The sequence below is a fragment of the Abramis brama genome, assembly GCF_963993115.1.
Source record: "Abramis brama genome assembly, chromosome: 11".
NCBI classification, from domain to species: domain Eukaryota; kingdom Metazoa; phylum Chordata; class Actinopteri; order Cypriniformes; family Leuciscidae; genus Abramis; species Abramis brama.
In genome coordinates this window covers 396,866-421,977 of record NC_139973.1, presented here as the reverse complement: position 1 = coordinate 421,977, position 25,112 = coordinate 396,866, and the positions used below count along the sequence as shown (strand labels likewise).

Sequence of the window (25,112 nt, the reverse complement as noted above, 5' to 3'; positions counted from 1 at the left end):
GCACCTATCAGGTCTATGCTTTGCTAACGGTGTGTTTTGCGTCCCCAACGTCATATACGTACACATTCATCTTGCGCGCGAAATAGACCAGCAACTCGGAGTTAAGGAAATACATTATTGAGGTTTCATTTAAAAGACGCTTAATATTGGTGAATTTAAATTTGGAGTGGAGTGGAGCTGTTAGCTAACGTTTCTAACTAAGGCGAAGATTGCTAGTCAGCACCAAGCATGGATCGCTTTTTAGTGAGGAAAGTGACAGATGTCAGGACAGATGGACAGGCTTCTGCTGCATGCTCTTCAGACAAAGCTACAACTTCGGAGGAAACAGGGAAACGTAGTGGGAAATGAAAAAGAAAATACAGTGAAGATTATGTTAAATATGGATTTACAGTAACGACTGACAAAACAGGAGAGGAGGTACCACTGTGTTTCGTATGTTCAACGTTGCTTTCAAATGAAACCATGAAACCGTCGAAACTTTCTCGTCATATGGAGACACATCACAGCTTCTTGAAGGCCAAGCCTATTGAGTATATGCAACAGATGTTGCGTGATTTCAAAGGACAGCAGACGCTCATGAGAAAGAGTGCAAAAAGTAAGTGAATATGCACTGAAAGCCTCATATCTGGTGGCTCTCAGAGTTGCACAATGCAAAAAACCTCATATAATTGCAGAGCAGCTGATTTTGCCAGCAGCTATAGACGTGTAAAACCATGATGAACGAAGAATGTGCTAATAAATTAAAAACTATTTCTTTGTCAGATAGCACAGTCGGACGTCGAATTGAGGAAAATGGCAAATGATGTGAAAGAGCAGCTGATAGAGAAACTTCGATCAGTTCAGGGATTTTCAATTCAAAACCTGATCAAACGAAAAGCATTAAATACACGCCTGTTTGCATCCCTATGTCAAGGCTTAGGAAGTGAACATACCTCTCTCCTTTACCATTCAGAGGTGAGATGGCTGTCTCGCGGCGCGGTGCTCGCCCGTGTGTTTGAACTACGTGACGCTATCTATACTTTCTTGTGCGAGAAGGAGTGCACTGAACTGGCTTACATGTTCAAGGACAGCCACTGGTTAACTAAGCTGGCGTATCTCACCGATGTTTTTGCAGAGCTTAACAAGTTGAACACTTCAATGCAAGGGAGAGATTCAAACGGCCTGCAGCTTTACGAAAAACTAGAGGCATTTGTTAAAAAAATGTCAAGATGGATAGAAAGAGTGGAGAGTGGGAACTTGGCTATGTTCCCTTCAGTTGAGGAATATTCTGACAGCACTGACATTAAAGACATTGTGTGTGAGCATTTGAGGAAGCTTGTGCTTCAATTCCGAAAGTACTTCAATGATTCTGATAAGTGGCGCTGTGACAGCAAATGGATCCTGCTCCCATTCAGTGATGATGCAGCAGCAGGGTCAAGCTTAACTACTGTAGAAGAGGATCAGCTCATAGAGATGTCCACAGACTCTGTCAGGAGGCATATGTATGATACACAACCCCTTGTGAAGTTCTGGATAAGTTGCCAGACAGAATTTCCAGAGCTTACAGTAAAAGCAGTGAGGTGTCTTTTACTCTTTCCAACTACATACCTCTGCGAGAGCGTTTTTTCCACACTGGCATATCTAAAGAACAAGTACAGGGCAAGGCTGGAACCAGAGAATGATATGAGGCTGTCACTATGTACCACTATATCACCACGAATAGACAGACTGTGTGGAAGTCACCACGCCCAGAAATCCCACTAACAGGTAAGGAGTACCCCCCCACACACACACACACACAAACACACACACACAAAAAACACACACACACACACACAATAGTGGGTCGCCGATTACTTGTTAGTCAGAATGGTGGTCCCTGGCACAGAACCAGTTGAAAACCCCTGCAGTAGATACATGTTAATTTCTCTCAAGAAAGAAAATTATACCTAGAAAATCACGTCTTTCAAAAGTAAGAGTCGACTCTGATTCAGTTAAATGGATTGTTTTTAAAAACGAATCCTAAGCGCTTTCGTTGTGACGTCAAGACGAAACATTAGCATATTACCCGTCCACTTATTGTGCGCGCAGAGACACCAGGGAGAACTTGAGTGGACACTGGACAGCATCATGTGGAGAAGACAGCGCTGTGCTCTACAATGTGAAGGTAAAGCCAGTTTCTTTTCACCGCCCAAGGACGAGCATGTGAAGAATCAGAGGTTAAAGTTCATCTTTACCACGGTATCACAGCAGTATAATCCTAAACTTTTGCTGTGTTCCCTTTATTTCACTGACGACTGCCTCTCAAATCTCGGAGTTCAATGCAGGATTCGCAAAACGCTCGTGCTTGAAAGACCCCCAAGCTCATTTATTTGGTCCTTATGGGGGTCCCTTGATGCTTATGGGAGGTCCGGTATGCTAAACACAAGCATACTTTTAACATATTTCTAACAAGTGCACTAGAAGTGCATTGGTAATAAATATACGCTTAGTCACACTTTTAAGAAATATGCTAAAAACAAGCATACTTTTAGTGAAGTTTTAGAGTATTTAAAGAAAACATACTTATGTTGCTCTTACTTAAAGTACATTTTATGAGTACTTTGTGTATGAACGTAGCAAAATGATTAGCTTCTAGTGTGTTTAAAATATATGTACCTTATTAACACTTAGGCCTACTGCAATATATTTAAAATATTTATGTATTCATCATTTTAATATTTTGAACAACTTATGTATTAGAAACATTTGTCAGCTATTATTAAGCATTGCAATAAGCATACCTAAAATTAATGTTATTCACTTTTACTTGTTTGCAGGCTACTTGTAAAAGGCTACTTAAAAGACTGTTGTCCATTACATGATACGTTTGTACTACTGAAATTCCCACAAGGATTTTAACATCATATTATTTGAAATGCATCGTAGATACATTTTCCAAAGATGTTTAAAAAAGTCTGTACTTGTTTAAATTCAAACAACAGCATAACACACGTGACTAGTCCTGATTGGGTCCAGAGCCGTTGAATGGTTGTGATTGGTTCTTTTGATAATGAGCTCGCCTCGCCTCGCTCGAGACAGGGGTAGCTGCAGCTTGGAGTAATGGGCGTGGCAAGAGGTTTCTCATTGGTCAAAGGAGTTTCCTCCTGGCAACTGCGTTGGCCAATCAGCAGTAAACATAGTTATACGTCATTTCCTTTAGCTAAAAAAAATCATAATTTCCCTTAGACGGAAAGATGATGGCGGAGGTAATTCATATGCGATATAATTTGTTGTTCTCTTTGCTTTACATCTTTCAGCTTTGGTAATTATTTAATTGTTGTTGACAGACACATGTTACAGTGAGACGAGTTAATGACTGCATTTGCATCGAAGACATCAGAGTCAGCGATTTATATCAATGTCCGTTCTGTGCTCTCAGTGTTTTTAGACCTTTAGGCCGCTGTACGTGAGCTGTATCGTTCAGTTTCGTTCCGACAAACGGGGCACTACTTTTTCTTTTGCTCAATATGTTCAACGTTAATAAAAGGTATCCAAGCAAAAAGTTCTCCACGCATTATCCTGCAGTTAATGAGAAATTGTAATTTATTGGCGCACTATATTGACTGCGCATTGAGACATATAAAACTGTTGAGCTAGATTTTCAACCAATCAGCATCGAAAATGTAAGTAGGTCAGAGCCGAAATCAAGCCAATATCACTACGCACATGTAAACATGGAGGAGGACGTAAGCAGCGCATCTTCATCTGATAGCGGCGATCAAGCTCGATTAACACCCGTAAAGTGTATTCTTCATGTCGGAAAAGATGGTGGGAAAGGTCCGCAGCCCTTTACTGAAGTCCGATGGGAAAAAATCCAGCAATGTGCGTAGGAATGGCTCAAAACGTCGGACACTACGGAGCTAACGTTAGCTATTGCTAATAAACATGTTGCCCTCCTGGACAAACCGGTCTCTGATGTCCCAACAACTACGGGTTTCACCCGGCCTGCTATCGGCGTTTTATAGACAAAAAACGCTTGACTTGTGTGTATGTGTGTGATGGGTAGGTTTAGGGGTCGGGTTAGTGTGTGTGTATGTGTGTGTGTGTGTGTGTGTGTGTGTGTGTGTGTGTGTGTGTGTGTGAGAGAGAGAGAGAGATGGGTAGGTTTAGGGGTCGGGTTAGTGTGTGTGTGAATCTGATAGTGAGGACAGTGATCTTTATATTTAGTGATGTGTATATGATAATAAAATTAATATAGGACATATATTTAATATAAATAAATCAAAATTAAATCTTGTTTACAATAATCATTCCTGTGAATATGTACATGTAGTGCAGTTACTGCTCGTGTTAACAATTCACCATTAAATGTGTTATTTTTAAAAGTGTTTTTTTAATATACTTTTGAGTTTAACTTGGAGTGAGATTTTTTTGCAAAAATAAGTGTATTGTGATTGTCAAAACATTTTAGTAACTAAACTGAATTGTATTAGGTTTAGTGACGTTACAATGTTTATATGGTACAATTTCTGGTAAGCTACGTTTTTTTTTTTTTAAACAAATTTCACGATTTCAATTCAATTCTTGCGATTTGATTTAATATTGACTCTTTTGGATAAATATTAGGTACACAAGATAGGCGTTAATTTTTCTCAAGAAAAAAAAATACATAGGCTACATACAGACAGCCCTATCAGCTGGTAGTATTATTTAAGGTTAAAAATAACTCAAATTAAATATAATGCGTTTTTTATTGTAATAACAACTTTATTTAATTATATAAGTACAAATATAATAAATATGTAATATAGTACACATAATTAGCAAAATACTCTCTATAGCTCTTTTTCTAGCCAACTAACGTGCCTATATTATGGTCATTAAATGGCTTTCCTGAGGTAAATGTTATGTGACATAATTGTTCTCCAGCTGTTTTATTGACCCCTTTGTTTGATTGATTGATCGATATTATGTATGAAGAATATAGGCTACATTTCGGTAAGCTGTACTGTTTCTTTCAACAGTGTGCATTCGTGTTTATTTACTATTAGCTAGTAGAGATGATCGGGTCACGTGCCGCTAGGGATCTGTCGCGTCACAATTACAAACGCCAAAACGGTATTTATTGTTTGAATTTCGTAATAAAATTGACAGAATCTGAGAGCTGAGGTTTTTTTTCATATCATAACTAACCTGCTCTGTCTAGTCTGTTGGTCTCCATGTCCTCTTTGCTTCGCGATTTTTCTGTGCGTGAGAAAATGGATGTGTGGCGTGAGAGCGTGTGTAAAAGTGTCAATTGCGTGAGTTGGCAGCTCTGTTATTATATTTTGGCTTAATTCTATTTGTTATTCAGATTTTACCTCAAATATTACCTTTGAATTGGAACAACATAATGAGAAGTAATTGGGATGTTAATGCTAGAGTAGAAGTTTTCTTGATAATCTTATCATGTTTACTGTCCCTAGATAGCAACTTCAGGTATATCACACCTTTCAAACTGGTTTATTTTGTACTTCAAGTGGTAATTCGGCATTTTTGGGTTTATATGATAAACAGGTTTGAAAGTGCAAAATTCCCTATGTTTTCCCTTTTTTTCAAAATGGGCACCTTTAGCATCATTTTTCTCAAAAACTGCAAGGTTGTGTGTGGAGAACTTTTTCCTAAGGAATCTCTATACATTTCTGATGTTAAATATAAAAAAAGTAGGTAGTGCCCCACTTGGTGGAACGAAACCCTATTTCTAGGCCTCTTTTAGGCAACCGACAGCGGCCTACTTGTGAATATCACAAGATACAGTCATTTGCAAAGCCACAGACTTCGCGCGGTTGGCCATGAACGTAAGTATGAGTTCAGCTGTGATATGCATGCCTGTTACCTTACAGATAACTTGTTAAGGTTATAGATAATAACGTGAACGGTGATGTTACGTATCATAATTGGAAACTTATGACAAACATGTTTTGCTTTATATATGAATTTTCCTATTTTAAATTGTGTTTGATGTTTATGATTCTTATAGATTTGATCATCTTTGACTGCCACATGAACAAGTTAAGCTAACATATTAAATTCATTTTTTTGTATTAAAAATTAATTTTCTCTTTTATCTTGTAGGTATCGTTGACTGGAAGTCAGTCAATCCGGATGTGAGGGAGGAATATAGGGTGGAGTTTAAGCTCACCAGATGGGATGCCTGTGGATTCCTCTACAAAAACACCACTGGATATTGTGGCAGTGGAAAGAAGGGGGTCTTCACTGCATTCTATTCAGAGAGAGAGTTTGATGGCTTCTGTTCTATGGACTGCTACTATAGTATGAATCAGTGAAGGAATGAGTTTTGACTTAGAACACAAGCCTTTGATGACAAATTCAATTGACGTTTCAAAAAATTAATTGTAAAAATGACTGAATAACTGAATAAATGTTTTTTGGATAAAATGGTGTTTGTTTTGCTTAATTGATTAATGTCACTTAAAAGAAGTTTATTAAACCGTTTTTACTTCATTTTATAATTATATGGTGAGTGTTTTATCAAACACGTATATATATGTATGCCTTTATACAGCAAAAACATTTGCTGTAACATTATTATAGTTTGTATGTACTTTAAATGAAAGTACAAAACTAGTATGACTTTAATAGTGTCAGGAGACATTTTTATCTTCAAAATAATAATTTAATTTGTTTTTTAATTATTTTTTTATTTTATTATTTAGTTCAAGCACAGACATTCCAAGCATAATGCAATAAAAAAACAAGATGAATACAAGGCATTGTAAATACAGCTCAAAATGTGTAAACCAGAGAATAAAAATAACAACTGAAGTATAAAATGAACATAATACAAATAAATACAAAAATAAAAGTTTATAATATCAAGGCAGTTATAGATATTTTCTAAAACTTTTTGTTTTGTGATCTCATGTTTGAAAGGGTTTCAAAGTATACTGTGAGATCAGTGTTATAAAAGGAAATATAGGAGGGTTTCTTTTGAGTTATTTTTGTCTTATGAATATAAAACTTCGCCAAAATAATTTAATTATATAATTTTGTTTTTCAGAAAAATATGGGTTTTGGAAACAAAGTAAAATGTCATGAGGTTCTAAATTAAGACAAATTTGTCATATCTAAAGAAATAGAAAAAAAAGCAATACAAAAATCAATATCTTCAAGTGATGTCTAACAAAAAGTGCATTTATCACAAACCGTATAAATGTTTTTTAATGATTGATCCTAAAAAAGTCGCAGTGATGATGACGTCATGTAACCCGCGCCACACAGAAGGTTTCGAAGGTAAAACTTTTACATTAAAGCATACTTTCAATTAACTTTAATTTTGTAATTTACCTGTATTTTTTAAGTTATTATTATTATTATTAATCAAAACAACCCAGCTGCAGTTTGATTGATATTACTTGGAATGCACAATAACAATTAAAAAAAAACATGATTTATGAAAATGAACAAGAACGGAGTACTTGCAAATGACCTCTTCTGTTGTAAATGTCCCAATTGGGAGAGGGTGTGCAATTTTCAAAGAGTTTAATTAAACGTTCATGTTATATATTTTGGTTGAATTTGTGAGTTAATAAAAACGTAACTGGTTGTGTGAACATAATATCTAAATATCGAATAATCGATCGATAAAGCCCTGAATCAAATCGAATCGTATCGCAGGTATCGGCAAATATCGTATCGCTGGCTGAGAGAATCGATATCGTATCGTATCGTGATGAACTGTCCGATTTACACCCCTAGTCTGAGCCACAAGCCCTCAGTTGTGGAAAATGAGTCGAACTCAGAGAAGTTGGAGATGTGACACTCCACTGGAAGATGGAGATGTGACACTCTAACTCCTCTGTTTCTTTGGTTCAGCCGTTTGTAGGCCTGAGTTTGTACATAATGCATTATTCACTTCTGCACATTGTTTTTCCGTAACTTTGTTTTTTTTTTTTTTTTTTTTTAGAAAATTGCATTGTGATGCTTATTTATTTAGTGATGTAATATTCATAGTGTACTTTTCAGTAATACAGGTATAACTGAAATGTTCTGCAAAAAGTATAAATATAGCTCTGCCATAGCATTTCACTGATCTTTGTTATTATATATTTTGTTCAAGAGATTATATATGCTGTTATACTTTTTTAATGTTCTCCTGTTTTATTTTGCAACTTACACAAGAAGATACTATATTAAAGTTTTCTTGATTTCAAAGTCTGTGTGTCTTAACATTTAGATTTATTTTTGCACTTTTAATATAGCATTTTGAATACTGAATAAAACAGCTTTAAACTATTAGTGTAAAGATAATAAAAATTTTAATGAGCTGAAATGCTATTTAAGTGTTCTTGAGGAAAATTACAATTAAGCTTCAAATATACACTCACCTAAAGGATTATTAGGAACACCATACTAATACTGTGTTTGACCCCCTTTCGCCTTCAGAACTGCCTTAATTCTACGTGGCATTGATTCAACAAGGTGCTGAAAGCATTCTTTAGAAATGTTGGCCCATATTGATAGGATAGCATCTTGCAGTTGATGGAGATTTGTGGGATGCACATCCAGGGCACGAAGCTCCCGTTCCACCACATCCCAAAGATGCTCTATTGGGTTGAGATCTGGTGACTGTGGGGGCCATTTTAGTACAGTGAACTCATTGTCATGTTCAAGGAACCAATTTGAAATGATTCAAGCTTTGTGACATGGTGCATTATCCTGCTGGAAGTAGCCATCAGAGGATGGGTACATGGTGGTCATAAAGGGATGGACATGGTCAGAAACAATGCTCAGGTAGGCCCGTGGCATTTAAACGATGCCCAATTGGCACTAAGGGGCCTAAAGTGTGCCAAGAAAACATCCCCCACACCATTACACCACCACCACCAGCCTGCACAGTGGTAACAAGGCACGATGGATCCATGTTCTCATTCTGTTTACGCCAAATTCTGACTCTACCATCTGAATGTCTCAACAGAAATCGAGACTCATCAGACCAGGCAACATTTTTCCAGTCTTCAACTGTCCAATTTTGGTGAGCTCGTGCAAATTGTAGCCTCTTTTTCCTATTTGTAGTTGAGATGAGTGGTACCCGGTGGGGTCTTCTGCTGTTGTAGCCCATCCGCCTCAAGGTTGTGCGTGTTGTGGCTTCACAAATGCTTTGCTGCATACCTCGGTTGTAACGAGTGGTTATTTCAGTCAAAGTTGCTCTTCTATCAGCTTGAATCAGTCGGCCCATTCTCCTCTGACCTCTAGCATCAACAAGGCATTTTCGCCCACAGGACTGCCGCATACTGGATGTTTTTCCCTTTTCACACCATTCTTTGTAAACCCTAGAAATGGTTGTGCGTGAAAATCCCAGTAACTGAGCAGATTGTGAAATACTCAGACCGGCCCGTCTGGCACCAACAACCATGCCACGCTCAAAATTGCTTAAATCACCTTTCTTTCCCATTCTGACATTCAGTTTGGAGTTCAGGAGATTGTCTTGACCAGGACCACACCCCTAAATGCATTGAAGCAACTGCCATGTGATTGGTTGATTAGATAATTGCATTAATGATAAATTGAACAGGTGTTCCTAATAATCCTTTAGGTGAGTGTATATATATATTATATTATAACTGTAGTTTAAGACATATATGAAAGTATATTTGTAATGAACTGTAAAGAAATACACTTAAATGTACTTGAAGTGGTTCCATTTTAGCACAGTTTAACTAAATATAGTGCAAATAGCTTAAAATATATTAAAATATCTTGAAATACACTTAATATACTTGATGTGGTTTAAAATAATACATGTAATGCTGGGTACACCAAAAGATTTTTTACAAAATGTGATAGACCACAAACATGAGGACAAAAAATCCTAGATTTAAGCGTTTTGCTCCTATAATGTGTGGTGTGCCATGATGTGACAAAGACAGCGCACACAAACAGATGTTAAACCAGAGTCTCGACTGTGAACACAGGAAATCTCGATAAATCTCGCGAGACCTCAGAATAAGCATGGCGGACGATATGCAGGAAGAAATTGCGATGATAGTGTTTGGAATGATTTTCACAGAACACGTTGTATAAACATTCGTGCTGTTGCCACAAATCAACAAGCTGATCCTCCATCTCTGCTGTCCACATCAATTTCACTTTGTGCTGCGCCATGACTGCGTTAGTTATGCTTCCGTCTTCCATCATCTCGCTTTCTGATTGGATATTGTTTCCTTTCACGTGATAATCTCCAGAGCGTGCGCGCGTTTCTTCTCGGGGTTCCTCCCACACATCAGGATTTCTGATCGTAAATATTAAACATGATGAATATTTACGATTCGAGATCGGGGCGGTTCCGACGTTCCTCCGATCAGGTTCGGATGCTCTTAACACACCTCACACCAAGGGAAAATCTGATAAAATAATCTATAGAACCATCAAGATAATCGGGACACAACTAGGATTGTCGGAAGGGGGGAAATCGGCCCAAAATCAGCCCGATTATCTTTTGGTGTGTACCCAGCATTATACATACAAATCTTTGCAGATTTAATACACACTTAGTATAGTACAATTTAAAGGGGTATAATGGCCTTTTCAAAAGTCTTTGGTGTCCCCAGAGTGTGCATGTGAAGTTTTAGCTCAAAATACCCCAAAAATAATAGATTTTGTTTATGCACAAACAGCAACATTACACACTAACTAAAGTAAAAATAGTGAAATCATAATCAACCACACCTTTAAATATATTTCTTTTTCACCTGGGTATATTTATTGTATGTTTCGAAGACACTCATAATGAATTTGTAATGTACTTGTTGTAACACATATAAAGTACACTTTAATATCACTAATCAAGCATGTAATTAGTCCCTACATAGGCATATACCTAAAGTATACTAAGTATACTTATATAGTTGTTCCAATTTAGTAAACAAAAGTACACTGAATAAACTTAAAGTTATGCTTTACTACAATTTAATTACTACTAAAATATACTTAGTACAAAATTAGTTGTTTTAAAAAAAAAAGCACACACTTCAAGTTAACTAATCATTAACACACTTGAGTATACTGATCATTAGTCTGGTTGCAAGTATACTTCTCTTTTTTTTTCACCAGGGCAACCTGTAAGTAGGACTAATCCTGTTGATGTATATATTTTCTACCGGTGTTCAAAATACTTAATTTTGAGTTTTATATTGTGTAGGTCTCCTGCTAACTGGCTAACTCACGTTATTATTCTTACTGAAATATTCTGCTAATCAGCTGTGGGCCACTATTACCTAAAACTGTGTCCTTTAAAGTAGCATTATAGGGGCCCTTTAAGGACAAGCGGCAGCATGTTTAGTATTGGGCTACTGTCACTTTAAGACCGGTACGCGTCTAATATACATGCATATGACACGCACTCGATTTTCTCTCAAATATTTGCTTTCACTTTAGACATAACCAACTGTGTTTATGTGAAGCTTGTGTGTATTTGACAGTATTAGCACAATAAGACTAGAAAGATATCTTAGTCCAGTATCCAGGCGCTGTTTGACAGGCTTTGCGAATGAAACGTTTAACCGGCAACTTTTGTGAATGGCAGTGTCCCGTGAGTGTATATAGAGCATGTGATGTGAATGTAACAGAACCGCAGCTGATAGAATGTGTGCAGTAACACGATACTATGACATTTCTTCAAAAGCAGATCGTGGAGACATTTTAATCGTCCACGATCGAATATTGTGATATCGTACACCCCCATGTGTCCCACTGTTATTTCATACAGGTGAGTATTGATTTGTATTAATGTTACCTGTCGGGATGTTCTGCGCAGACGCATCTGTTGAGCTGCTGCGATCCATTCCTTCTGGGATATACCCATATTCGAACACGTCCCCGCTAATGCTATCCATTCCTTCTGGGATATACCCATATTCGAACACGTCCCCGCTAATGCTATCCATTCCTTCTGGGATATACTCATATTCGAACACGTCCCCGCTAATGCTATCCATTCCTTCTGGGATATACCCATATTCGAACACGTCCCCGCTAATGCTATCCATTCCTTCTGGGATATACTCATATTCGAACACGTCCCCGCTAATGCGATCCATTCCTTCTGAGATATACTCATATTCGAACACGTCCCCGCTAATGCTATCCATTCCTTCTGGGATATACTCATATTCGAACACGTCCCCGCTAATGCTATCCATTCCTTCTGGGATATACCCATATTCGAACACGTCCCCGCTAATGCTATCCATTCCTTCTGAGATATACCCATATTCGAACACGTCCCCGCTAATGCTATCCATATTCGAACACGTCCCCGCTAATGCTATCCATTCCTTCTGGGATATACCCATATTCGAACACGTCCCCGCTAATGCTATCCATTCCTTCTGGGATATACCCATATTCGAACACGTCCCCGCTAATGCTATCCATTCCTTCTGGGATATACCCATATTCGAACACGTCCCCGCTAATGCTATCCATTCCTTCTGGGATATACCCATATTCGAACACGTCCCCGCTAATGCCATCCATTCCTTCTGGGATATACCCATATTCGAACACGTCCCCGCTAATGCCATCCATTCCTTCTGGGATATACCCATATTCGAACACGTCCCCGCTAATGCTATCCATTCCTTCTGGGATATACCCATATTCGAACACGTCCCCGCTTAATGCTATCCATTCCTTCTGGGATATACCCATATTCGAACACGTCCCCGCTAATGCTATCCATTCCTTCTGGGATATACTCATATTCGAACACGTCCCCGCTAATGCGATCCATTCCTTCTGGGATATACTCATATTCGAACACGTCCCCGCTAATGCTATCCATTCCTTCTGGGATATACCCATATTCGAACACGTCCCCGCTAATGCTATCCATTCCTTCTGGGATATACCCATATTCGAACACGTCCCCGCTAATGCTATCCATTCCTTCTGGGATATACCCATATTCGAACACGTCCCCGCTAATGCTATCCATTCCTTCTGGGATATACTCATATTCGAACACGTCCCCGCTAATGCTATCCATTCCTTCTGGGATATACCCATATTCGAACACGTCCCCGCTAATGCTATCCATTCCTTCTGGGATATACTCATATTCGAACACGTCCCCGCTAATGCTATCCATTCCTTCTGGGATATACCCATATTCGAACACGTCCCCGCTAATGCTATCCATTCCTTCTGGGATATACCCATATTCGAACACGTCCCCGCTAATGCTATCCATTCCTTCTGGGATATACCCATATTCGAACACGTCCCCGCTAATGCTATCCATTCCTTCTGGGATATACTCATATTCGAACACGTCCCCGCTAATGCCATCCATTCCTTCTGGGATATACTCCTATTCGAACACGTCCCCGCTAATGCTATCCATTCCTTCTGGGATATACCCATATTCGAACACGTCCCCGCTAATGCTATCCATTCCTTCTGGGATATACTCATATTCGAACACGTCCCCGCTAATGCTATCCATTCCTTCTGGGATATACCCATATTCGAACACGTCCCCGCTAATGCTATCCATTCCTTCTGGGATATACCCATATTCGAACACGTCCCCGCTAATGCCATCCATTCCTTCTGGGATATACCCATATTCGAACACGTCCCCGCTAATGCCATCCATTCCTTCTGGGATATACCCATATTCGAACACGTCCCCGCTAATGCTATCCATTCCTTCTGGGATATACCCATATTCGAACACGTCCCCGCTAATGCCATCCATTCCTTCTGGGATATACCCATATTCGAACACGTCCCCGCTAATGCTATCCATTCCTTCTGGGATATACCCATATTCGAACACGTCCCCGCTAATGCTATCCATTCCTTCTGGGATATACCCATATTCGAACACGTCCCCGCTAATGCCATCCATTCCTTCTGGGATATACTCATATTCGAACACGTCCCCGCTAATGCCATCCATTCCTTCTGGGATATACCCATATTCGAACACGTCCCCGCTAATGCTATCCATTCCTTCTGGGATATACCCATATTCGAACACGTCCCCGCTAATGCTATCCATTCCTTCTGGGATATACCCATATTCGAACACGTCCCCGCTAATGCCATCCATTCCTTCTGGGATATACCCATATTCGAACACGTCCCCGCTAATGCCATCCATTCCTTCTGGGATATACCCATATTCGAACACGTCCCCGCTAATGCTATCCATTCCTTCTGGGATATACCCATATTCGAACACGTCCCCGCTAATGCTATCCATTCCTTCTGGGATATACCCATATTCGAACACGTCCCCGCTAATGCCATCCATTCCTTCTGGGATATACCCATATTCGAACACGTCCCCGCTAATGCTATCCATTCCTTCTGGGATATACTCATATTCGAACACGTCCCCGCTAATGCTATCCATTCCTTCTGGGATATACCCATATTCGAACACGTCCCCGCTAATGCTATCCATTCCTTCTGGGATATACCCATATTCGAACACGTCCCCGCTAATGCTATCCATTCCTTCTGGGATATACTCATATTCGAACACGTCCCCGCTAATGCTATCCATTCCTTCTGGGATATACTCATATTCGAACACGTCCCCGCTAATGCTATCCATTCCTTCTGGGATATACTCATATTCGAACACGTCCCCGCTAATGCTATCCATTCCTTCTGGGATATACCCATATTCGAACACGTCCCCGCTAATGCCATCCATTCCTTCTGGGATATACCCATATTCGAACACGTCCCCGCTAATGCCATCCATTCCTTCTGGGATATACCCATATTCGAACACGTCCCCGCTAATGCCATCCATTCCTTCTGGGATATACCCATATTCGAACACGTCCCCGCTAATGCTATCCATTCCTTCTGGGATATACTCATATTCGAACACGTCCCCGCTAATGCCATCCATTCCTTCTGGGATATACTCATATTCGAACACGTCCCCGCTAATGCCATCCATTCCTTCTGGGATATACTCATATTCGAACACGTCCCCGCTAATGCCATCCATTCCTTCTGGGATATACCCATATTCGAACACGTCCCCGCTAATGCCATCCATTCCTTCTGGGATATACCCATATTCGAACACGTCCCCGCTAATGCTATCCATTCCTTCTGGGATATACTCATATTCGAACACGTCCCCGCTAATGCTATCCATTCCTTCTGGGATATACCCATATTCGAACACATCCCCGCTAATGCTATCCATTCCTTCTGGGATATACTCATATTCGAACACGTCCCCGCTAATGCTATCCATTCCTTCTGGGATATACCCATATTCGAACACGTCCCCGCTAATGCTATCCATTCCTTCTGGGATATACTCATATTCGAACACGTCCCCGCTAATGCTATCCATTCCTTCTGGGATATACTCATATTCGAACACGTCCCCGCTAATGCTATCCATTCCTTCTGGGATATACTCATATTCGAACACGTCCCCGCTAATGCTATCCATTCCTTCTGGGATATACCCATATTCGAACACGTCCCCGCTAATGCTATCCATTCCTTCTGGGATATACCCATATTCGAACACGTCCCCGCTAATGCTATCCATGTTATATACTCATGTTGCCTAACATCAGAAACATCAGGCTGAAGCGGACATGAATCAAAGAGGTAATAACTAGAGACTCACCGTCTGTCGGCTCGGATGCGACTGCATCTGTGTCTGGTGTTTCTTTAAACCAGTCATGATCTAAAATGTTCAGTAAGGTGATCTCTGACTCTCTGTCACGAAGTTTCCGAAGTAGATCCAGGTATTCTGTAAAAGTTTTCAGAAGAGAGCTGATTAGTCCTTATGTGAGGTAATGTTGCTGTTACTATGGCATTCTCTGGATGCCCAAGAACATTTATTCATGGCTAAACATTCACTGTCAATCCGCTGTGTTTTACACTTTGCTTATTTGTCATCAAGGTAATTTTACTGTCACTTGTTTAAGAGCTTTAGATGTTTCAAGCAATGCTATTTCCATTTCGTTCTTGTTTTTGGTCTCACCTTTGCACAACGGTTTATTTTTCCTACGAAGTTTCATGAGACCTTTTCCTCCGACCATCCCCTTCAGCACTCTGTGTAATGCTTTGTTTGTTGCCATTAAAGCGTGAATTATCCTCTCTTCTGTTGATTTACAGCCTCTTTCTGTAAGCAGTAAGTTTTCAGTTTTCAGTAAAACGCCCTTATTTCCATATCCTGTGCATAATAAATCAGTGACTTGTGCTCAGAAAGCAAGCTCACGTGTTTCTTTGATGGACAGTGCTCTGTTAAAGCCAGCTAACTTGATCTGCATGGTGAATGGGTTGATGAGTACTTCACTCAGACTGATGTATTTATAATAAACACCCTTTTCCAAGCATTGCTCTAATGCAGCGATGAGTTTCTGCATGATGTCTTTTGCTTCTGCTTCAGTCAGACGACCTCCATATACTTTGATGAGATCAAACAAGGTTATGCTGACACCTGGATGTTCCATAATTAAGACGATGAGATCTTTCGTGTCAAACCATTCATATAACTTTACGACATGGTCGCTATGATTCATTAACCGCATTAAAATTCGCTCTCGACAACAAGGTATGGAATCCTCAATCTGAAAGAAGAGATTGACAAAAGGTTAGTTGACTCCTAACCTCAAACCTCCTTACTAAAAAGTGAGGGAATTTCAATAAGAAAACAATGAACTTTACATGTACTTTACAACTGATGCTTCTTTGATTGTCTATTTCACATCTTATGCTGTCTACATACAGAATTATCAATTACCGAATAAGAATTTAATAAACAATTCTTAATAGTAATTTTCACGAAGAACAAAATCGTGTCAACTTACCTGTAAATCCAACTGGAAATTCTCAACAAATTTGATGATCACCTAAAAAAATAAAGAAAATATTTGCAAACGTAAGTGAACTGACTCATTTTTGTTGTTTACATGATAATCTACAATCTTTTTTAAAAACATATTTTGAATAAAAAAGACAGAAGGAAACAAGAGGCAAAAAGTTTGCTGTATCCAGAAAGAGCTTCATACTTGTGTGCCATCTGATCTTCGAATTCCTTCATAGACAATGCCATGGTATCCCGATGACAGTTTCTTTCCCATTTCAAAAAGAGATTTAAAGGATCCTGGAAAACACACAACAGCATGAGACTGAACTGCTTATGACTAATCACACCTGTGTAGATCAGGCGAGGAACCAACCAGTGTGAGGATTACACATAAAATCAGGACACAGGCTGACATTGACACAAATGAATAATTAGCAGGTTTCACATGTAAGTTCATGTTCCTGCTCAGCCAATCTCCAAGAACACTAGAGAGATTACCAGTCCTGATATGCTGACATTATCTTTTAAATTTCTGTATTTATGTCCATTTGGGGGGGGGCATGCCAAACAATAAGTGTAGGCTATCAATTTTGGTAGCCAAACTAAACACTATTTTATTGAGTTTGGTGACAGCATGGTGCAAGTCAAGTCAAGTCACCTTTATTTATTTAGCGCTTTTTACAATACAGATTGTATCAAAGCAGCTTCACATTGATGACATGAAAATATTACAACAAAGTTTGTTTCTTTGCAATAGTTGGTATATGCTTGATACAAATTTTATAATTTCAATTAAATTCTTGTGGTTTTATTCCGATCTTGATTCAGATTGGATCCATATTAGGTACAGTAGATACATGTTAATTTCTCTCAAGAAAGAAAATTATACCTAGAAAATCACGTCTTTCAAAAGTAAGAGTCGACTCTGATTCAGTTAAATGGATCGTTTTTAAAAACGAATCCTAAGCGCTTTCGTTGTGACGTCAAGACGAAACATTAGCATATTACCCGTCCACTTATTGTGCGCGCAGAGACACCAGGGAGAACTTGAGTGGACACTGGACAGCATCATGTGGAGAAGACAGCGCTGTGCTCTACAATGTGAAGGTAAAGCCAGTTTCTTTTCACCGCCCAAGGACGAGCATGTGAAGAATCAGAGGTTAAAGTTCATCTTTACCACGGTATCACAGCAGTATAATCCTAAACTTTTGCTGTGTTCCCTTTATTTCACTGACGGCTGCCTCTCAAATCTCGGAGTTCAATGCAGGATTCGCAAAACGCTTGTGCTTGAAAGACCCCCAAGCTCATTTATTTGGTCCTTATGGGGGTCCCTTGATGCTTATGGGCAGCTGCGGCGCTACCACTGGGCCCGCCCATTTTAGGTCCGAGCCCGCCCATTTTGACCCAGGCCTATAGTGAGTAGTGAGTGATTTTCATTTTAGCTGTTCATCCAATAAGCAGCTGAGGAAAGCTTTGAGCAAAAGCTCCTCAGCCAATCAGCGGCTTCTACCCCACGTGTGGACTCTTAAGCCTGCCCACAGGCTGCATCGTCACCAGCAAGTGATCCAATGAAATGAATGACGTTGGCGCGCAAGCTTTTCAAGCAAGCTCAATGAGACAGACACAGACGGTAGCTAGCTAATATGAAACGCAAAGCAAAGCAGCTTGTTTTCATTTAAATTCAACAGGAAACGCATCGGTATGCTTGCACCAGAACTCTTGTCTTCAGTAACTGATATTGTGCATTTATATTTTGAATTTGAATTATATAAATTAATTATAGTGATGGATTTGTACTTTTGAGCCCCAGCGCCTGGCTCTGAGGAACTATCTGCACGTCCCTGGCAGTTGGTTTGTAAAATATCTTCATTGTTTCGTCAGATATCTTGATTTCGTCTGAAGATATGCAGAGAAGTGTGTGTGTTGTTGTTGCTGTTAATAAACTAAAAATAATAGGCCTATAATTTTATTAAACAATAAATGAAATGAAATTGTAATTGTATTAAAAAAAGCAACAAAAAAAATCCTCTAAGCTGTTTTTTTTAGCGATGCTAACTCCGCATCAGTTCAGGTAGGCTACTGAGTCGCTGTCCTCAGTGCGCAGAAAAGCGCTGAAACGGAAATGAAGGGGAACCCGTTTTTTTGGGCTTATTTTAACTGGCCCATCCAGTTTTCTGGAGGCCCAGCTACAATCAAAGTCCTGGCGCCGCTAGTGCTTATGGGAGGTCCGGTATGCTAAACACAAGCACAAAGCGTTCCGCACATTCAGCTGAAATAAAAAACACTTTCAATAAACAAAAAAACCTATCCAGTGATTCAATGTTTTCTGTGTTGACACAAATCTTGTGCGATCATGTCCTAAACTGCCGGGATAATCACACAACGAGTACACTTCCGCTAATGACACGTCCGATTCGCCAACTAATGACTCTACTGAACCGATTCACCATTTAATGAATGGTTAAAACAACTGATCTGTCCAGCACTGAACTCACGAGACGTATGAATCGCTGTATAACACATCGCTAACACTTTACAAGAAGGTTCCATTTATTAAACTCTAGTTAACTACATTAGTTAAAATTTAACTATTAATAAACTGCACTTCTACAGCATTTATTAATCTGTATTAATGTTAATTTCACCATTTACTAGAAGCCTACATTATTCAAATCAAAAGTTGTAGGCTATTTGTTAACATTAGCCTAATGCACTGTGAAGTAACATGAACAAACAATGATTTTTTTTATTAACTAAGATTAACAAAGATTAATAAATACAGTAACATATGTATTGCTCATTCGTGTTAGTTAGCCTAATATATATATATATATACAGTGCAATGCATAAGTGAATACACCCATGCTAAAGTTGACTAAAAAGAGGAATAAAAAATCATATTTTGGAAATTGAACTTAATGCCTTAATTAAAAAAATTAGGAAAAATCCAACCTTTAAGGACACCAATTTTCTTTGTGAATGAATAATGTATCGTAAATAAATAAATGTTCTTCCTTAAAATACATGGTGCATAAGTGAGTACACCCCTATGTTAAATTCCCATAGAGGCAGGCAGATTTTTATTTTTAAGTATTTTTTTTTTTTTTTTTTAGGATACTATGCATCCTGATAAAGTTCCCTTGGCCTTTGGAATTAAAATAGCCGCACATCATCACATAGCCTTCACCATACCTAGAGATTGGCATGATTTTATTTCAGTTAGCCTAAAAGCTAGTTTGATTTGCATTGAGAGATGATCTTATGGAAAGTACCCCATGCCAATCTCTAGGTATGGTGAAGGCTATGTGATGATGTGGGGCTATTTTAATTCCAAAGGCCAAGGGAACTTTATCAGGATGCATAGTATCCTAAATTTAAAAAAAAAAAAATACTTAAAAATAAAAATCTGCCTGCCTCTATGGGAATTTAACATAGGGGTGTACTCACTTATGCACCATGTATTTTAAGGAAGAACATTTATTTATTTACGATACATTATTCATTCACAAAGAAAATTGGTGTCCTTAAAGGTTGGATTTTTCCTAATTTTTTAAATTAAGGCATTAAGTTCAATTTCCAAAATATGATTTTTTATTCCTCTTTTTAGTCAACTTTAGCATGGGTGTATTCACTTATGCATTGCACTGTATATATATATCTTTTAGCTTCGACTGGAGTGAGGCGAAACCAGAAAAAAAAACAAGTGCAAAACAAGTTGTTGTTAGCTAACTGCTAATTGTATATGGTAGAAAATTAGACTATTAGTTAAAAGAAACCTTTTAATGCTCCTTTTTTATTCTATTTTTGAAACTGATATGATTATATACCAAAATAATTATTAGATCTAGCAAAGAAGGATTTTTATCTTACAAAGCTATGAAATCCAGTGGTAAAATCACAGCTAAAAAAGAAAGAGGGCAAGAAAGGACGAGAGTCCGTCGGCCGAAGACCAGTTTTGATCCAGGAAAAACAAGAATTTTGGCCCCTTAGCAAACAAGCGATTGCACCTTCTTTAGAAAGATAACTAGTTGCAAGTTTGCGGTAAAATGCAGTTGGGTTGTCAAGGTCAAAACACTACATAAGCTGTGAATCAAATAAACTTATAAATAATGTTATGTCATTTTTTTACACTTACACTGAATGTTTGGATTTTGTGAAGGTGTGAATCATTTTTTATTAATATTTAATATAATTAAGTTCTGTGTAACGAATTATTAACGAAGGAATTATTGTGAACGAATCATTTGTTGAGCTGCTGCGATCCATTCCTTTGGGGAAAGTTGCATGCATGATGTTTACTTTCTGCATGTTGCCTAACATCAGAAACATCAGGCTGAAGCGGACATGAATCAGAGAGGTAATAACTAGAGACTCACCTTCTGTCGGCTCGGACTCGATTGCATCTGTCGGCTCGAACTCGATTACATCCATGTATTGTATTTCTTTAAACCAGTCATGATCTAAAATGTTCTGTAAGGTGATCTCTGACTCTCTGTCACGAAGTTTCCGAAGTAGATCCAGGCAATCAATAAAACTTCTCAGATCAACGCTGAATTGTCCTGTTTGATTTTGAGAAATGTAGTTTATGTGAGGTAATGTTGCTGTTACTATGGCATTCTCTGGATGCCCAAGAACATTTATTCATGGCTAAACATTCACTGTCAATCCGCTGTGTTTTACACTTTGCTTATTTGTCATCAAGGTAATTTTACTGTCACTTGTTTAAGAGCTTTACATGTTTTCAAGCAATGCTATTTCCATTTCGTTCTTGTTTTTGGTCTCACCTTTGCGCAATGGTTCTTTTATCTGAAGAAGTTCCATGAGACCTTTTCCTCCGACCATCCCCTTCAGCACTCTGTATAATGCTTTGTTTGTTGCCATTAAAGCGTGAATTCTCCTCTCTTCTGTTGATTTACAGCCTCTTTCTGTAAGCAGTAAGTTTTCAGTTTTCAGTAAAACGCCCTTATTTCCATATCCTGTGCATAATAAATCAGTGACTTGTGCTCAGAAAGCAAGCTCACGTGTTTCTTTGATGGACAGTGCTCTGTTAAAGCCAGCTAACTTGATCTGCATGGTGTTTGGGTTGATGAGTACTTCACTCAGACTGATGTATTTATAATAAACACCCTTTTCAAAGCATTGATCTAACACAGCGATGAGTTTCTGCATGATGTCTTTTGCTTCTGCTTCAGTCAGACCAACTCTGATGAGATCAAACAAGGTTATGCTGACACCTGGATGTTCCATAATTAAGAGGTTGTGATCTTTCATGTCAAACCATTCATATAACTTTACGACATGGTCGCTATGATCCATTAACCGCATTAAAGCTGCTTCTCGACAACAAGGTTTGGAATCCCCAATCTGAAAGAAGAGATTGACAAAAGGTTAGTTGACTCCTAACCTCAAACCTCCTTACTAAAAAGTGAGGGAATTTCAATAAGAAAACAATGAACTTTACATGTACTTTACAAATGATGCTTCTTTGATTGTCTATTTCACATCTTATGCTGTCTACATACAGAATTATCAATTACCGAATAAGAATTTAATAAATAATTCTTAATAGTAATTTTCACGAAGAACAAAATCGTGTCAACTTACCTGGAACTTCTTAACAAATTTGATGATCACCTAAAAAATAAAATAAAATATTTGCAAACGTAAGTGAACTGACTCATTTTTGTTGTTTACATGATAATCTACAATCTTTTTTAAAACATGTTTTGAATAAAAAAGACAGAAGGAAACAAGAGGCAAAAAGTTTGCTGTATCCAGAAAGAGCTTCATACTTGTGTGCCATCTGATCTTCGAATTCCTTCATAGACAATGCCATGGTATCCCGATGACAGTTTCTTTCCCACTTCAAAAAGAGAGTCAAAGGATCCTGGAAAACACACAACAGCATGAGACTGAACTGCTTATGACTAATCAGACCTGTGTAGATCAGGCGAGGAACCAACCAGTGTGAGGATTACACATAAAATCAGGACACAGGCTGACATTGACACAAATGAATAATTAGCAGGTTTCACATGTAAGTTCATGTTCCTGCTCAGCCAATCTCCAAGAACATCCCAAAAAATAAGTGTAGGCTACTGTGATTGTTAAAACATTTGGTAGGACCAGCGTTCATCATAAGAGACACGGCAAGAGCGCGCAAGTGTGTTTTTCTGGATTTCTCTGTTGTTCTGTTATTTTAGTGCTGTATTTTAGTCCAGGTAAGCCCTTCTTCGATTCTCTGTTCATTTTGTATTTTTAGTTTCACATAATTCTGTATTTTAATTAGACGCGCTGCTACATTAAACAGAAGCCGCGAGTGAAAATTAATATTGCTTTCTAGTTTGCACTTAAGCCTTTGCTATTGAAGAGTTTTGATTCAGCGCATTCTCACGCTATTCAGACTTAATTGCCCGAGAGAAACAGCTGTACTCACTCAAGCGGTGAAAGCATTATCTGTATATCTGTGTAATTTGCGCGCTGTCGCGGAAGCGTCAGCGGAAGCGCTCAGCTCTCGTGTTCAGCCTCCTCATGTGAAGACCGACTCGGGTAAAGACCAGCGACTCTACCTGCGCGACTCCACCGAGCAAGGACACCAGAAAGGCACTTAAGTATCTCCTTTTCCCTTTTCCTTCACTCTTTTTATCTTATTGTTCACCTTAATCAACATGTGCCTTCAATACATTCCTGTTATCTCTCGGCAACGCCCTTTCATCACGTGCAAAAGGCAGCGCAATACTGCCAATCTGCGTCCCATTCTCTCATCCTCACACACTCCTCTCTCTCTTTCCGTGGGTCTATGGAATTGTCAGTCAGCAGTCAATAAAGCTGACTTCATTCCAGCCTTTGCATCTCATTCTTCTCTTAATATCTTAGGCTTGACTGAGACCTGGATCCGGCCAGAAGACTCAGCAACCCCCGCTGCTCTCTCTAACAATTTCTCCTTCTCTCACTCCCCTCGCCAGTCTGGGAGGGGTGGGGGTACAGGGCTCCTCGTTTCTAACAATTACAAATACTCCACGCTCTCTTCTCTATGCAACAACAACTCATTTGAATATCATGCTATTACACTTACAACTCCCATTAAGATCCATATTGTAGTCATTTATCGTCCCCCAGGTCAGCTGGGTAACTTTGTGGATGAGCTGGATGTGCTGCTGTCCACTTTCCCTGAGGACGGCACCCCACTCCTAGTCTTCGGTGACTTCAACATCCATCTCGAAAAGCCGCATGCAGCAGACTTCATCTCCCTCCTAGCCTCCTTCGATCTCACACGACTCATCACCACAGGTACTCACAAATCAGGCAACCAACTGGACCTGGTTTACACACGCAACTGCACCACAGAGAACATCTTGGTGAGACCTCTCCATGTTTCAGATCATTTCCTCATTACTTTCAGTCTACAACTCTCTACCCCTGCACCTCCAACCCCACCTCCAGTCACTTTCAGGCGAAACCTGCGCTCACTCTCTCCCTCACACCTTTCCTCTGCCGTGTCATCTTCTCTTCCCCCACCCTCACAATTCTCATCTCTGGATGTGAATACCGCAACGGTTACCTTATGCTCCACTCTAACCTCTTCTCTAGACACTATCTGCCCTCTCTCCTCCAGGCCAGCACGCGCTACTCCCTCCAACCCCTGGTTATCTGAGGTTCTTCGTGAACACCGGACTGAACTCAGGGCAGCGGAGAGGAAATGGCGCAAATCAAAAGACGCATCTGACCTGGGTATGTATCAATCTCTCCTCTCTTCCTTTTCTGTAGATGTTCATGCTGCAAAATCTTCATACTTCCACAACAAGATCAACAGCTCCTCCAACACACGAGTACTTTTCAAGACATTCAACTCTCTCCTCTGTCCACCTCCACCACCACCCACCTCCTCCGTAACTGCTGACGATTTTGCAAACTTCTTCACCAACAAAACTACAACTATCAGCAGTCAGTTCTCGGCTCCACACACACAGGAACCCAGACCGACCCCTTCCTCAGCCAATGTCCCTCTGTCCTCCTTTTCTCCGCTAACCGAGGAATAAGTATCTACACTTCTCCTCTCCAGTCATCCTACCACCTGTCCCCTAGACCCCATCCCCTCGCACCTTCTACAAGCCATCTCTCCGACACTTCTACCAGCACTCACACACATCATAAACTCATCCCTCCATACTGGCACCTTCCCTACAGCATTCAAGCAAGCTCGGGTTACTCCACTGCTTAAAAAACCAACACTAAACACATCAACTGTAGAGAATTACAGACCCATCTCCCTCCTACCATTTAT

At 39.3% G+C, this 25,112-nt stretch overlaps 1 protein-coding gene across 1 annotated transcript; it reads left to right on the top strand.

Moving 5' to 3' along the window:
• Window positions 1-23,392: 23,392 nt before the first annotated feature.
• On the top strand, window positions 23,393-24,867 carry LOC311092692 (uncharacterized protein; the record flags this gene model as incomplete). Its single annotated transcript, XM_084129604.1, has 2 exons — window positions 23,393-24,118; window positions 24,419-24,867. Exons 1-2 carry the CDS (start codon window positions 23,497-23,499, stop codon window positions 24,865-24,867), a joined length of 1,071 nt encoding a protein of 356 aa, XP_083985730.1. The 5' UTR covers window positions 23,393-23,496.
• Between the last annotated feature and the right edge of the window lie 245 nt (window positions 24,868-25,112).